Source organism: Epinephelus moara, chromosome 11, assembly GCF_006386435.1.
Source record: "Epinephelus moara isolate mb chromosome 11, YSFRI_EMoa_1.0, whole genome shotgun sequence".
NCBI lineage: Eukaryota > Metazoa > Chordata > Actinopteri > Perciformes > Serranidae > Epinephelus > Epinephelus moara.
This window is the reverse complement of record NC_065516.1, coordinates 20,790,814-20,807,338: the sequence shown is the minus strand read 5'-3', so window position 1 is coordinate 20,807,338 and position 16,525 is coordinate 20,790,814. Positions and strand designations below refer to the sequence as shown.

At 41.9% G+C, this 16,525-nt stretch overlaps 1 protein-coding gene across 1 annotated transcript in view; it reads right to left on the bottom strand.

The window, feature by feature from the left end:
• The window catches only part of LOC126398014 (sodium/hydrogen exchanger 9-like), a 98,097-nt gene that overhangs the window by 16,665 nt on the left and 64,907 nt on the right, over positions 1 to 16,525 (bottom strand). The window contains exon 13 of the mRNA XM_050057177.1: positions 2,580 to 2,625. Coding sequence (XP_049913134.1) covers positions 2,580 to 2,625 — 46 coding nt within the window. The remainder of the gene's footprint in view (positions 1 to 2,579; positions 2,626 to 16,525) is intronic.

The following is a 16,525-nucleotide window of genomic DNA, read 5'->3' as shown; positions in this document are numbered from 1 at the left end:
TTAAAGCACACAAAACAACTACTGTCTGTAATATATCAATATACAGCAGCACTAATGGTCAAGATTCTAAGTAGGACTGATGGACAATAGCTGCAATGAAGTGCAGCTAAATGGAGGCAGCAAATGGAGGTGCAGTGATAGTAAACAATGGCCTCCTGGGTATTGTACCTTCTTTTGTAAGAATCAGGAGACAGCAATATAGATTGATGCGTTTCTATTGCAGCCCATTTATGCCATTGAGATGAAAAAAAAAAAAAAAATCCTGTAAGCCATTATAATGAGAAACTTTCTCCCAATAATGAATCAGTATCTCAAAACAATAGAAACTTTTTTGAAATTATGACTCAGTATCTCAATATAATGAAAAGGTCTCAAAATAATGTGAAACCTTTTAAAAAATAACTGTAAAAAAAAAAAAAAAAAAAGATTTAATATCTCAAAAATGAGAGTTTGTCACTATAATGACTTTCTGGATCATTTTGTTTCCGGGGTGAAACATTATTTTAAAGGATTTCTATGTATGAAATAATTGTCATTTATAAAATATTTTTATCTATTTTCATTTTTTTTACTTCTAAACTTGTCCTATGCAAGAAAACACCCTTATCCAGACAATAATTCACAACTTTAAAGCAGCTGTGCGGAACTTTTTACCATTTATAAAACTGTCCCTAGTTCGTATCACCTCCCCTTGAAGATCCACATATTTATTTGAACCCAACAGCGACAAAAAAGCCTTTCTCTATATGGCTATTTAGTGTAGCCTCGGTCGGGTCGGACACAGCGGAAGTCAGCAAATCAGAATACGGCACCCGGAGGCGGAAGTAAGTCTGCACGCCTGCAGCGGCCCGCAGCCATTAAACCACAGAAGAAGAAGGAGCCGTGTTTACTAGTAGGATTTAAGAAACAGGCTAAATGACATGTAGTAGGGAGTAGTGAATGATTTCGGACACATTGCACACTCTTGTACAGTAGGTGGTGGTATGCACCTGGAAGTTGTTTATGATCCGCCAATAAATTGAGAGAAGAAGACAAGCCGTGTTTACAGAGAGTGTTTTTCAAGTAAACGGTACGCAACGGGCATTGCTGAACACATAACAGTTTTACCAGATGTGTCTATAAGGACTTGGTTGTACTTTCGATGTCATGGCGGATAAAGAAGGAGCACCATCTAAAAGAAAAAGAACACAAGAACAGAAGAAGGCTAAACGGGACAGTGATAGGGCTCGATCCCAAACGCGTGTAAACCTCGGTCGGGCATTCACCAAGTGGAGAGAGCTGAGAGATTTGAAAGGTTTTAAAACTGATCCCGAGTTGGCCCTTTTCCTAATCGACAGGTATGTAATTTTTGTTTTTATTTAGAGAATATACCGCAACTTGTTAGACGTTGTTTCACTTCAATATATGACGACATGGAAGTTATAAGCAAGCTAAATGTAACGTTAGCTGATGTGAACCGCTTTTGTCTAGTAACGTTACAACAAACGCCACAAAATTATCTGTGACTGTGACCATGAACACAAATACACAGCAGGCAGTTGTCCTCAGTTTATAAGAAATTCAGAGCTACACCAGAACATTTATGATTTTCCTCTCGCTCTCCAAAACAAATGCATGCAGTAATTGCTGGTTGCAGTCAAGATTTTACGAATGAAGCTGATTGCCGGCTGCAGTCGGAATTTTACGACACCAGGCTGTGAGTGTTGTACCGCTTTGACCAAAGGGGGTGCTATAATCAACGAAAACGTAAAGTTCCGCACAGCTGCTTTAAACAATTAAAATATGTATTAGAAACCTTAAAAATCTAAAAGTAACTGTACATACTCATAACATTGGTGTAAAAATGTAATGCCGTTATTATCGTGTGCAATATTACTTCCAATATATCACAATCACTTGTCAATGTAGTGCAGTATCATGTTTGATACATTGATTATCAGGCACAGTCTGCTTCTTCCACCATTTTACTTACTTTACTTATCTTACTCCTATTGTTACTCTGTTAGAAAATGGTTTTGCTTTTGCTCCTTGAAAACACTTCTTATCTTGTTTTTTTTTTTTTGCCAGATATTTAAAACTCAGTTGTTTCTAAAACTGGGCCCAGTGAGTGACCCTGACCCGGGGAACCCAGTGGATGTTCTGGTTGTTACTGGTTGTGAACATTAAATTAGTTACTGTGATTTGAAGCATTCCCTTGCATAAGAATTTCCTTTGGGGTAAATTAAGTTCTATTGAACTGAATTGAACTTAATCTTTGTTTTAAAATATGTTTAGGTGGGGGTGTTGGACCTTTAAAGATGGTGCAATACCCGAGATAATTCTTGAACAGGTCCTTCTACAACTACTTTTACACTGTTGACCAGATATTTGCAGGACATCATATGTTGTGCACATTCCTGTAGATGGAGGCTGATAAAGCATGGCGCTGCCACTATTTAAAAGAGTCACTTACAGAGAAACTGCACAAACTTGTGGCACTGCAGATTAAAATACACATCAATGCCAGAAGGTACAAAGACTGCAGCAATAAACAGAGCGGATAAAATATGGATTACTGGATAGTGACAATGAGTTTTTACCTCAAAAGACAGGTCCTCTTGATTTTCATCTGCATCCACCCCGACTCTGTGGAGAATAAAAAACCTGTAGTCAGACCCTGATGCAATACAATAAAAGGACAACGAGACAGAGACAAATCCCGAGGGTGTGATTCTCCACTACATGTGAAGCTATACCCACTTTTAAAGTCAGTGTAGCGCTGCATGTGACTTCGCAATGAGAATGAAAGCCAGCGTGGAACCCGGCTCAGTTTGAACATGACCTTTCAAACAGTCTCATCAAAATCAGCCTCGTCTTCCACATCACACCAAGAAAATGTCAGCTGGGTAAACCTTTGATAAATGACAAACAGCGCTGCAATTATGCTTGATATTCCGCGCGTCTCCGATCATTACGCTGTCGAGGTGTGGACCCCATTTTGCTGCAGGCGTTTGAGCAACAGGGCTGCGAGGAGAGGCCCACTGCCTGCTCGCTCGCTCTGAATTGAAATAAAGTGACTCAGCACCGGCCAGTGACAGCCTAGTGAGCTGCTTCATTGGGAAACAAGGGCGTTATCTCAGCGTGTGCATGCATTTCCTGCATCTACACATGTACTGAGCGCCCACACTGCAGCAATGTCGCACCATTTTTTACCCTGAATCTGATGATAACTGTGTAGCAGCTGCTCACATGGTCATTTGATGGATTTTTCGAGCATGTCATCCAAAATCTATCATTTACAGATAGCCAGAAAACCTCCATTCCTTCACTGAAGGTATAAAATTTCCCACAGAGCTTAGAGGGAAGCTGAGCACTAGATGGCTGTCGATGCTAGTTCCTATAGGTCAGCAGTTAACTCTAATAGCCTAGCATTAGTGCTGCAAGGCTCAGGACATTTTGAGATAGCCTACCGCGATCACTGTGCCGTGCATGTGTGTGTGTGTGTGTGCTTGAGCTCAGTTTGAATGTGCTGACACCAAAGCCTTTCACTGAGAGGCTCCTGCAGTAACACAACAGAGAGGAGATTCTCATCAGAGCACTGGAGCGCTGCGACTGCTTTAGCTTGTGCAGATTTTTGTCTTGGCTGCCTTCCCTCTGCAATCCGTCTCCAGTGTTTGTCTTTACTGTGTTTGAATTTCTCCCCCTCTGATCATTGCTCTTCTTGTTATTGGTTCTCACATTTCAGTTTAGTCTTTGGTTGTATATACAATGTGAACGGAGGCTATTTTGCAGCGTGCCTGTGACAGCTCCTGTGCTTTGAAACTCAAGAAAACATCCAGGACATCATTGTAGTTTGTAATTCATTTGATTTGGATCGTGGATGTGGTCTGTTCCATCAAACCATCCATCATGGGGCCATTTCTCTTGGTTTGTTTTCCTTTTTCACCATCTGTCCTTGTCTCTTCCTTTATTTACTCCACCCAGCTTCTGTCTCTTCCTCTGGTTTTTTTCCCTTAACTTCCTCTCTACACCCATCTTTATCTTCCACATCCATCTCTGTCTTTTGCCTGAGATGTTTTCTGGTGCTGTTTTTCAAAATCTCCTCTGTCTGCTTTTAAATTGTCCTCCACTTTCATCCAACTCTCTCTCCTCTTTTCAACATCCATTTCACTCCCTCAGATCACTCTTCCTGTCTTTATCACCTCCTACCTCTTCTTAATTCTGTTTTTTTTGTCTCCTCCTCCTACCACCATCTTCCTGTTATTTGCTTTATTTTCTGCCCACCAGTCTTCCTGTCAGAACGGCAGAAACAGGCAACAAGGTTGAAACTGTGCTGAAATTGCACAGCGACGAAGGTAAAGAAGGTGCCTTTGTTTTTATTATGCAAGGCTCTGGGTCGATGCTGGTGTTTTGGTGCAAAGTGTTATGGGAAAACCTCTTGGAAGGGGCAGGCTGTGACAGGCTCAAGTGGCCTGCACTGCGCATGACGCATCGCCTTCAGCTGGCGGGATACATTCCATGGCGACAGGCTCCGTCACTGAGCTAAGCTGATAGAAAAAGGAAAGGGCAGATAAGGTGTGAGGGAAAGAGCCAGGAAAGGAACGCAAGCTGAGGGGGGAGCGAAAAAAAGAAGAGGTGGAGGAGAGCAAAAAATAAGAGAAGGAGTTCCAGTTTCCTGAGCATGATGGTGAGTGAGATAGTCTGCAGTGACATGAGAGTGACAGAATGAGATGGTGCTGCTGGTGAACGTGTGAAAGGGAGAGATAGTGAGTCGGCGGCTGTGACTCTGACTGTGAGTGAAAGATTGACTAAGCGACAGGACAAGACAGCCAGGGAGAGACAGAGAAAAATAAATAAAAGGGAATAAAAAAGAGTGGTCGTCTCTCTCAGTACCGAGAGGAGGAACAAAGAGATAACGAGGTAAGATGTTGTCTGTGAGAGGACGACAAAAGACTTGTGTCTTGGGGAGAGCATTTTGCCGTCAGCCAACCTGCTCTATCAGTGCCACATGTTTAAATTGATGTGACCTCTGTTCCCTGTGACCCTTATCTTCGCCGCACTCACACTGTGACCCTTATCTTCACCACAGTGACATTCAGCACAGAGAAATCAAGTCCAAACTAATCTAGCGACTCTGTGACTGTGAGTTCAGATAAATCTGCAAATGAGTGAAAGTGGACAGCCACAGGCACACAGTGAGAGAGGAGAGAAAGCTCAACGGAGGAGGAAAGTCTGTAAACTTTGCATAAATTTATATCTACTGCAGGAAATAGGCTCCTAGACAACGACTGAGTCACAGATACTTCTGTAATGAGCCTCCACTGGAGTATGCGGTCCTCCCATGGCCCGGTTACCTCCTCAGATGAGGTGGAGTTCCCTATTCTGCGGGGAAATCACAGCCCTGCAATAAAACCCAGTCGAAAAGAAACGCACAATGGAGTAACTCAATCTTCCGGAATCTGGCAAGATTGTTAGATTGATTTGCGGCTGCTATCCTACCAGTCATCTGCTGCTTCCAAAACCAAAGTCTATGCCTCCTTGTCTTTTAGTGGGTTCTTTATGTGCTGATACAATCTCCTTGTGCTGAGCTCCACTGTGACTAAAATATCTCTGGACACGTTCCAGGATGACATAGCGCTCTGCACAGGGCCTTCACGACGACTCATCCAGGCTTTTGGGGAACGGCGCTATTAATATGAAAACGCTGAAAGGTTTCTGTGCTTGTTTTAAAACTGTAAGAAAAAGTAGCTGCTTTTTTACTACCTCTCCTCCAACACATTTATAAGCACGAAAAGGGCAGACATTAAACACCAAGATGGATACAGAAGGCACCCACATAAACACCTCCCAAATGCTAATATTTCCACTATGCCTGATAGAAATGAGGAAAAAGCAAAATAACTTGGCCTTGAGCAGTGATGCAGTGTGTGTGTCTGTGTGTGCACATGCGTGTGTGCCTGTGTCTCTGTAGTGTTGTTATCAGAGACAGTAGTGGGCTGATAAAGCTGTGCTTGCTGTGCTGCGGGCGCCCTGTACGTGAGGCCTCAAGAGAAGACATCGCAACATCACAGAAACGTCAGCTACTTTGCACATACGGCTCATTTATAATATATGGTCTTACCTTGGAGGCAGTTTACAGGTAGTAACTGTGTTTACATGCAGGCAAAACATTTTCCTCATGATCGTTTCCTCTGAAGGAGAAAATCTCATCTGGATGTCATTAGCAGAACCAGTTAGTATACGTTATGTTGAGTTTAGGAACTCAAGTAGCATATATTTAACAGCAGGGGAGTAAATATAGATGGTGCCAGCAGTGTGGTTACATCAGGGCTCATGGGGCCCTGGCCCTTGCGAGTGATTCAGATTGCCACCTGAGAAATGTGCCTGTGTTCAAAGAGGAACTCAAGTTGAGAGAAAACTTTTGTATTTTTTAACCCTTAAGCCTATTCTTCCATGTTTTTGTGCCTGCGAGATTAATGGAGAAAACAGTTTTTGAAATTGGTCCAGTATTGAGAGCACCACAGCAGCGAAACAGGCTGCAATGAAATCCCTACGGACAATTGTGCGCCATCAATTTATGTCTATTAGAAATACTTGTGTTCGACAACATTTTGGAGAGGACCCTACAGAGAAATAAAACATTTTTCTTTACCTTCTTGCTGGTCTGTTTGTTATTGTGACCATGTCTCGCTCATGGAGACGTCTTGTTCTGCAATCTCGTGAGAGATAACTTGTCAGAGGAAACATTAGTGAAAGTTGGACAAAGGAGTGCTGCAAAGAGTTGGTTGCGTTGAAGTACAGAAGGTCTAGCTTAGTGTTATCTGCAAGATTTTCAATCCATCCATCCATTTTGAAGCGCCTATCCGCAGCCAGGTCGCAGGGGCAGCAGGCAGTCAACGCATTCCAGACTTCCCTCTCCCCAGCAACCCTTTCCTGATCAGATGCCCATACCACCTCAACTGACCCCTTTCGACGTGAAAGAGCAGCTGTTCTACTCCGAACTCCTTACCCTATCTCTAAGGCTGAGCCCAGCCATCCTTCTGAGGATACTAATTTCGGCAGCTTGTATCCACAACCTTATTCTTTGGGTCATTACCCAGAGCTCATGACCATAGGTGAGGGTTGGGTTGCATCTCTGCTTTTTGCAGATGATGTGGTTCTGTTGGCTTCATCACACCGTGACCTGCAGCATGCACTGGGGCGGTTTGCAGCCAAGTGTGAGGCAGTATTTCCAAATCTGAGACCATGTTTCTCTGCCGCAAACCGGTGGCAGTGGCAAAAATAAGGACTTTCACTGGATGTAAAATGATGGCCCACAGTTCCTTGTTACATTGCAGCCTGTTTCACCATTTCGTCTTTCTCAACACTGGACCAATTTAAAAAATTGTTGTCTCCATTAGTCACTTGCACACAAAAACACGGAAATTAAGGTGTGCTGTGAAAAAATACTGAAGTTTCCCTTTAAATTAAAAACAGTGTGATTTGCAGTGGGCAAACCCATCTCCATCATGGTTTCCTTTTGGGGGGGTAAAATCACCAGGAGCAGTCTACAACAGAATTATATGTTTATTCTCCATAAACTATGAAGAACTAAAACTATTCAATTAAATGAATAATTTCTTATTTTGGACAGGAAGGCAATCCAGACACTAGAATGTAATCAGTATAGAAAAAAAGCCCTGATGAAGACCTGAAGAAGTCGAAACATATTGGCTCTTTTAATGATTCAGCCACTACAATAAAGGCTTTTTAAATATTTCCTTCCTGTCGATCCTGTTGTTTCCTGTTCACCACGATCACCCAGCACAAGATTTTGATCTACGTTTGTATGTACAGAGCAACCAGTAGTCTCTCTCTTCTTCTTATTTCTTATTTTCTTTGGTATAAATGTCACATACAGATATGCACTATGATTGCTGGGTAATATATATATATATATACTGTATATATATTCAGTGTTTATCTCTTGATGTCCAATGTCAAGTCTCTATTTCATCATGTGACAAGATAATATGATATACGGTAGCTTTAGGCGCAAAATCTGTCAAGACTGACATCTCCAATTTAAGCGAGCAGTCATGCCTGTCAAACATAAAAGACGCAGTAAGACACAGTGCTGGTAAAATATATATGTACGCACGTCTAATGATGTCTATGTGTGTGTGTTTCATAACTAGTAACTAGAGTGCACTAGGGCCTGTTATAATAGCGAGCATTAGGGCCTGTTATAACTACCTCACGCCACTGCTCAACAGGCAGGGTAAATCAAGTTAGAGCTCTCCTCCCCTCTGCTGTTCTCACTCTGTGTGCTATTTCCTCTACTTTCTGCTCCGACGGAGAGAGTGAGAGAGAAGATGAGAGAGAAATAGACGAGCGAGCGCAGAGAGATAGAGACGGGAGACAAAGAGAGTCAGAGTCTCAGAGGGACTGTGTTTGCTCTATAGTGCGAGTTTGGACAAGAGGAAAGCTGTAAGTCATCCTTCCAGTTTCCTGTTTGCAAATCCCATTTGGACGTGTTTCCCACCAGGGATTCACATGGATTCCATATTCGACAGCGTACAGTACACTCCTCCAGACTGACATCTGAATTTGGAACCAGCATCGACATGAACACCACGCAACACACACACATATGTACACAAGTAAGAGACAAGTGCTAAGTGGTATAACTGGTGTGACTGGCACAGATGGGTGCAATGACATGAATTTAAATGTTTCCCAAATGACACAGATTTGAACTGTCCTGTCATATAAAATGCACTGCAAGCTCTCATCAGAATACATTTATCTGCAATCTGTGCAGGGCAGCAGTTTTTGCCATAGGTGGCAACACATGCAACATCTTTTATCACCTCAAGAAGAGAACATCTGAGTGACTGTGAAGAATGTGAGCCCTGGCATGAGCAGCTCTTAAAGAAAGGGAAAAGCACAATGCAGACATCAATGCCTGCAGTGACTCAGACACTGACTGTAAGATCTGCTTGTATTGACTGAAAGATTTAAGTGATAAGAAAAAACAGCAGTGGAAGGACTTTATAAAACTGTGCATTAGCGTAAAGACATGGACCTCATCCAACCTGCTGAGATAGACGACTTTAAAGGAACAATGTGTAATGTTTTTATGCTCCTATAAATTACGAGCACATCTGAATATGTGATTAAACAGTTTGTCTTAATGATGAAAATAAGCCTGTTTGATCATAAATAAAAAATTATAGGCCTGCTTTACTGCTTTGTTTACAAATATTACTGATTTAACAAACCTTTGAGAGCATCGGAAAAAATTTATGGCTGTTGACTAGAGTTAGTCTATATTTTAATAGGGCTACCAATCAAATTGGGAGTCACTGCAGGCTCAGGCACTGGATTTGTGGCATGTAGTAGCAAACCATAGACATTTCACCCGAAACAAAATCTTGCAAAGCAGATGTCGTGAGAAAGTAGAGCAAAGAGCACTGACACAGCTGTGTGCTGTGATAAGCTCCACAACCACTGTCAAGAACACTGCCCAAAAAAAATCAGGGAACACTTAAATCACACATCAGATCTTGATGAATGAATTATTCAAGTTGAAAATCTTTAGTGATGTACACTATATAATATGTTGAGAACAAAATGATCCCGCGGGATCTCCTCCCATACCCGGATCAGGGCATCAGTGAGCTCCTGGACAGTCTGTGGTGGTACTCGGCATCGTCGGATGCACCGATACATAACGTCCTGGTACCTAACAGCAGTCAGAGTACCACTGGCTATGATGTGGAGGTCTGTGTGACCCACCAAGCATAGGCTTCCTCAGACCATCACTGACCCACCACCATACTGGTCATGCTGGATGATGTTACAGGCAGCATAATGGTCACCACGCCATCTCCAGACTCTTTCACACCTGTCACATGTGCTCAATGTGAACCTGCTCTCATCTGTGAAGTGAACAGGGCACCAATGGCGGACCTGCCAGTTCTGGTGTTCTCTGGTGAATGCCAATCGAGCTGCACGGTGCTGGGCTGTGAGCACAGGTCCCACTAGAGGACGTTGGGCCCTCATGCCACCCTCATGGAGTCTGTTTCTGACAGTTTGGTCAGAAACATGCACACCAGTAGCCTGCTGGAGGTAGGACACAGCAAACCTTCTTGCCACCTCACGCAAAGATGTGCCATCCTGGAGGAGCTGGACTACCTGTGCAACATGATTGGGCTGCAGGTACCGCCTCATGCTACCGGAAGTGACAAGGACACTAGCAGAACACAAAACTAGAATCAGTCAGGAAGGATAAGGAGAGAGCAACTGTCTGTGGCCACCACATGGGGGTTGTTTTGCTTTTGCCTCTCCATTGCACCTGTTGTCACTTTCATTTGCACCAAAGCAGGTGAAGCTGATTCACAATCACTTGTGATCCTAAATGGACAGCGTATCTTTGGCAGCGTATTTTAACAGTTAACTGATGTCACCTCTAACTCCAGATAAATGATGACACTATCTCAGAATCTTGTTTTGCATTTAAATCACATTCTCTTGAAATTATGTGCAGGGAAACACGTATATGGTGTTATATCTTGTTACTTTCCCGTCTTTATACTGGATATAAATTTTAGGTCATAACACCGAGCTTTACAAGAGACATAACTGCATATGAGTTGTCATGCATGAGTTGTGCTGAGCCCCACATCTCTCAGTGTTACGACTCTGCAGCGGATGAGGAGGTGAAACAAGGAACAATACAACATAAGCTTCCATTCCTTACTGCAGTGTTACAAAAGAACAATCCATATATGGCCAAGTGTCTGACTGCAGTATTCAGGTCAATCTACTGAAACCTAGAGTGAGAGTCCCACTCTCTCTGCAGCTTTAACCCAAATTTCACATCACTTGAGCTGGTATAAAAATAAAACTGGCAGAGTAGTATGAGTTTGTGTACGCTCTCTCACACGCATGTGTATCAGTGATATTAGCTAAGCATCCATCTGTGCACGTTGCAGTGGGCTGTGCAAAGCATTTACATAAGAGCGCGTTTCATTGTCTGAGAGATAATGTCCTTTGGTAGATTTCTCATCTCACCAGACAAAACTTTAAACACTTTCTGCCATATTGCACACTGATGAATGATCACCCACTCAACAGATGTCCAAATATCATGCTATCATTTCTGTTGTTTAATCTGAGCCACTGCATAATAATAGCCAGATATAAATCTGCATATTATGTAATGCCAACTTGGAAGTTGCTACTCTGACTTGAGGCCAACTACTCACAAGCCCAGCAACAGTCTTCAAATTGCCATTTTCACTATGTTGAAATGCTCTTGTGCAATAATACAGCTTGTAATTTAAATGTATTTAAGCTAGGTAAAATATGCTTTATCCCCTTTTGCTGCAAGTTATGTGAAAAGATCGATACCACTCTCATGTCTGTACTCTAAATATAAAGCTACAGCGAGAAGCTAGCTTAGTTCAGCACAAAGACTGGAGACAGGGGGGAAACAGCTATAACTGGTCTGTATAAAGGTAGCAAATTCGACCTAACGCATATTCTGATATAGTTTGTTTTAACCGTCCCAAATGTGGCAGGTGGCATGGAGGAAAAAAGGAAGTGCACTAAGTGGTGACATCTTTAATATAAGGAGGAGAAAGAACGGAGGCTGCGATGTTCAGGCTGGTGGGATGAGACAGGTGCACAACTCATCCCACGCTGGCGTGTTGGGAAGACTGGGGCAGAGAGATGCAGACAAACTGGCCTGCTTCCCTGCTGAGTTGAAGGCGGCTGGTAGTCGGTAGGAAAGTAGATTGATGTACCAGAGCATCAGTGGTTCATTAGCTGCTCTTGCTGTGGGAGCGTTTATGCTGTTTGGTTTTGTTTGGTTTGGTCTTTTTCTTTGTCTAGTCTGCCCTGGCACATGAGCTGGTAACTGGCAAAGAAATATGTGGGTATTGCCGTTGGGGCGGACTAGTTTTCTCTCTTTAATGTTTGTTTGTTTTTATCTGCCTGCTTCCCCACTAATTACCAATTAGCTCAGGTTACACCCAGTCAGACGGTCAGGGCAGGCTGAAGGTGCCGTGGTTGACTGTTTGTAGTGAAGACAATCACATGTGGAAACTTTGGAAATGTGTTAGCAAGTGCAGGATGTATTGATTGCAGTGTACACTGGTGTGACACTGGAACTTAAACCCTACCCTGTAAGTCATAGCTGGGGCACCAATCCTGAGAAGGGTGAGGTGAGAGAACGTAGATTATAAGTCAAAATTCTGCAATAAAAAGACCTCCCTTACCTCATTTCCTGTCATTTTTTATGCAAGAGACCTGTAGTGAGTGTAACACACACACACACACACACACACACACACAATAAAAGTTTAAAAACAGCCGGGCCAGCTGTTTTTCTCTGTGTCCAGTCTTAGTGCTAAGCTAAGCTAACTGGCTGCTGGCTGTAGTTTCATATCTAACAGACAGATATGAGCAGGGTTGCCAACTTTGGGTATCTGGCTGGAGTTAAGAGTTTGTTGCCATGGGTTTAATCACCCGTACATGCACGCGTGCTTAATCACGTGCACATTTGGAATCCATTCACCATTAGGATTTAACTATGCAGCTTACACATGGTGGGAGCTTAGCAGGGGTGTTTCTAGGGTTTAAAGACAGTCAGTGCTTAGCCTAGACCTCTGTAGGGGGGTCTGGGTGGATCGTACCCTTGGAATTTTTTTTTGAATAAACAAGCTGGCACCTTATTTATATTTAATATACATGTCTTCATGATTAAACAATGTGTACCTCAAAGTAAGTAAGTACATCTATTCAACTACTATAGTTCTACTTAAGTACAATTTTGAGGTACTTGTACTTAACTTGAGTATTTCCTATTTCATGCTAGTTTAAACTTCTACTACTCTACATTTCAGAGGCAAATAATCTACTTTTTTACTGCACATTTGGCAGCTTTGGTAACTTTGGAGATTCAGATTGTTAATAGAAAAATACAAATCTACAAATAAATCATGATATGTTATTATAGATTACACAGCAGGATATAAAGTAATCAAAATGAGCTTCACCTCTATGTGCTGCAGATGTACACAGCAACGCAATAGTTAATCCAATAACATAATCTTACTATATAATGACGAAAACTCTGTCTGTGTCTCTGTTCCACGCTTTTCTCCTCACTGACTTGGTCAATCATGTGAAATTTGGCACAGTGGTAGAGGGTCATGGGAGGATGNTGGAAAACTTACTAAAACTGAGCTTCTATAAGGCAATGAATATTGCGGAGGGCGTGGCTCATCACATAAAGGTGTATAACATCTCAAGGGTTTCACAGATCACCACGTAACTTTGTAGGCATATGACCACACATAATCTGAGGGGACCCCTCCATTATTGACCCCATCAAACAAAATGGGGGCGCTAGAGAGCTAATTTCTTATCTAGGCCTAACTGCCATATTCTTTTTTACTAAACTTGGTAGATATGTAGAACAGGACGCCTCAAGGTGACTGGAGAAATTTAACTCTAATTGGCAACTGGGTGGCGCTATAACAACACAAAAATGCTTAAAAATGGCTAAAATGCAACCAATCACTGTGGCTCCCCCTGTGGCCCAATGTTGTTGGGGTTTTTTCTAATTTTTGGTATGACTAAGTCATGGTATGATATGCTGTACTCAGTATGGACTAGTATATACTATTCTTGAATGGGCTGTTCTACATAATGGGTACTTTTACTTTTGGAAATTTAGGTATATTGTGTATTTTTACATGAATTCTATTTTGAATGCAGGACTTTTACTTGTAACAGGGTATTTCTACACTAGTATGGCTAAAACGATCTTAGTACTTCTTCCACCACTGTATGTTAACATCAGTTTATCAGAGCATTAAATGGGTTTTCAGACAGTACATACAGTGTAGTGCGGGCACTATTCACCTCTCCATCGTCTGAAGCTATCTGTCTCTCTGTCTGTTTCTTTATCCACTGTAACTTTAAGACAATGCATTCACATGCGGAGGTTCCTCTTAGTCTATAGTTGAATTAATAAGTCATGTTTTGGCTCATTTTGGAGCCTCACCATAATGTTATGCAACATACCTTGTGACAGAGACAGTTGGGGTCAGATCAGTGTTACGAGAGTGGTTATCGAGCTTCTCATCAAACTCCCTGCAAGAAAGCGAATAAGCATACTTCCCAAAATGACCAACTATTTCTTTTTCATGGTTGGTAGATCAACTACTTCACTCTTAAACCAAGTATTACATATATTAGGTTTTTTGCATGTAAAAAAATCTACAGCCATCAGATAAATGTAGGCTGGCAAAGAAAAAGTATATTTAGCATGTAGAAAGTAAGACTAAAAATATACAAAAAGGAATTACTCATTTCCAGCAATTTTCCTCTCCTGTGCCTCAGTATTATCGGCACAGCACTTGAGATTAACTAGGTATTAAGTATACTTTGCCACTTTCTTACTGACTTCTTTTCTCCTGTATCGTGTCATTACAGTAGCAGGACCATTCTGTGCTTCATATATCAGGTTAAAGATGGAAAAATAAAATGGGGAAAAAAACTGCAATAACACTGTAACATACTGTATCTTTGTCTTGGTTCGTACATCTCCTACATTTTTTCACTGTGTCAACTGCGGGGGAGCAAGACATCCCTCCACCATGAGAGCTGACAGTCATCTGTGTTTTGAACAGTTTAGCAGGGGGTGGGGGGTGGGGGTGTTTTAGCATTTCAGCCTGCTGGATCCCCCGTGGATAGTCAAGGACAGTTGGGAGCAGAGGAGGCTGTGGGAGCCAAAGATATTTTCATCACACAGATTTCATTTCCCCTCTCACAACGTTCACCTGGATGTCTCAGCATGACACAGGTAAATGGCCTAAATTTAGCCTCATGGAGTTAGCGGGATGCGGAGCATGGCAAGAATTGGCTGGATAACAGTCGCTGTCCAGAAGGATAACATTTAACATCCAGATAACACCTCAAACTAGGGCTATATTTCCTTTAATACACAGTGTATTTAGTATTGGTTGTTTTTTAGTTTTGAATTAAAATAGAAGTCGTTGCTGTATTTGCACAAATTATTTGTTCATTTTTAGACCAAGCTAGCCTTTTAAGATAAAGACGACTGTGAAAATTCTTATCCTCTAAAGACAACAGGGACACTTTGTTTCCCTGATTAGATTAGATTACTTGCATAAATGGGAGGTGAGTTATTACTGTTAGAGAAAAGAGCTACAACCATCAGCCAACCAGTTCTTGGTGGTACGGATTTACTGCCCTTAAGGAATAACATTACTTTTGACAAATATATCCCCAGGCAGATATATAACTAGCTCACAAGCTCTGCCCCAGTTAAACACTGACTATTGGCATATAAATAAAGCAATGCAATGCAAATGTGTAACAGCTATTCAAATGCTTTCTATATGCATTGCAACAGGGAAATCATGCTACAAGGTTGACATTAGGGAAACCAAAGCAAATCCATGCTGTATCTACCTCCCTAAGGGGGACCTATTACTTTTACTGTCATTATACTGCTCTGTGTTCAGGGGCCTTCAGACTTTTTGTTAAAGACTATTTGGTTATGTCATTTTGGTTTGTTTGCTTTCACATGTTCTACTATAATTTGTTATAGTTTTCTAGGTTTGTTTGTCTTGTTTTTTTTCGTTGTTGCATTTTTTCAGTTAATCGTGTTTCATTTTATATTTTGTCATACTCACCTTATGTGTCCCATCTGGTTTCCTTCCTGTCTTTGTGTGTTTTCCTGCCTGCGTGATTGTCTGCCTCGCCCTGATGTGTCTCACCTGTTTCTTATCAGCTTGGCTGTCTCCTCGCCCCCGTTATCACCTTTCTCCCTCGTGTATTTAGTCTGTGTGCTCTCATTTGTCTGTGCCAGTTCGTCTTTCAATGAGCATTCCAGCCCGAAAGTACTTATGTTAACCTTTTATACTCTTCTGACCATTCGTCTGTTTCTTAGACTCAGACCTTTGCCAACCATTTTCAAGTGCTTTTGCCTGCTGCTGGACTGCTTACTTGTGTACCAAACCCTGCTTTCAAGTAAAGACTTTCACCTTCTAAACTCTGTGTTGAGTCATACTATTAAGTCCTGTTTTTCTGTCAGAACTAGTGTTTCTGACATATACTTACTTTCTGTCATATACATGGTTCCTGTTTCCAAACTGTTTCCACCCTTTTTTCTACTTTTGCAACAAGCTGACATCAGCTCATGAAAGATTTCTTTATATGGCCATCCGCTCCAGGCACACTACTGCAAGTGTTTAAATTACGTAGCCTACACTGCTACATGTAGCTACATGCTAGCTTCATGAAAACAAGTACATTTAGTTGGAGATGTTATTAATTGCTCCCCAGTTTCAGATAATTTCTGCTGAGGCATGTCTGGTTGTGATGATTTTGGTTTAGAAGCATTTATTAGTTATTTTTCACTATAGAAAGGGCCCCAGACTCTGTTATGCTGTGTTCCCACCAAACGCGATGAACGCGATTTAATGGCTCAAAACGCGCCGCCCGTAATGCGCGAGTTTGGACG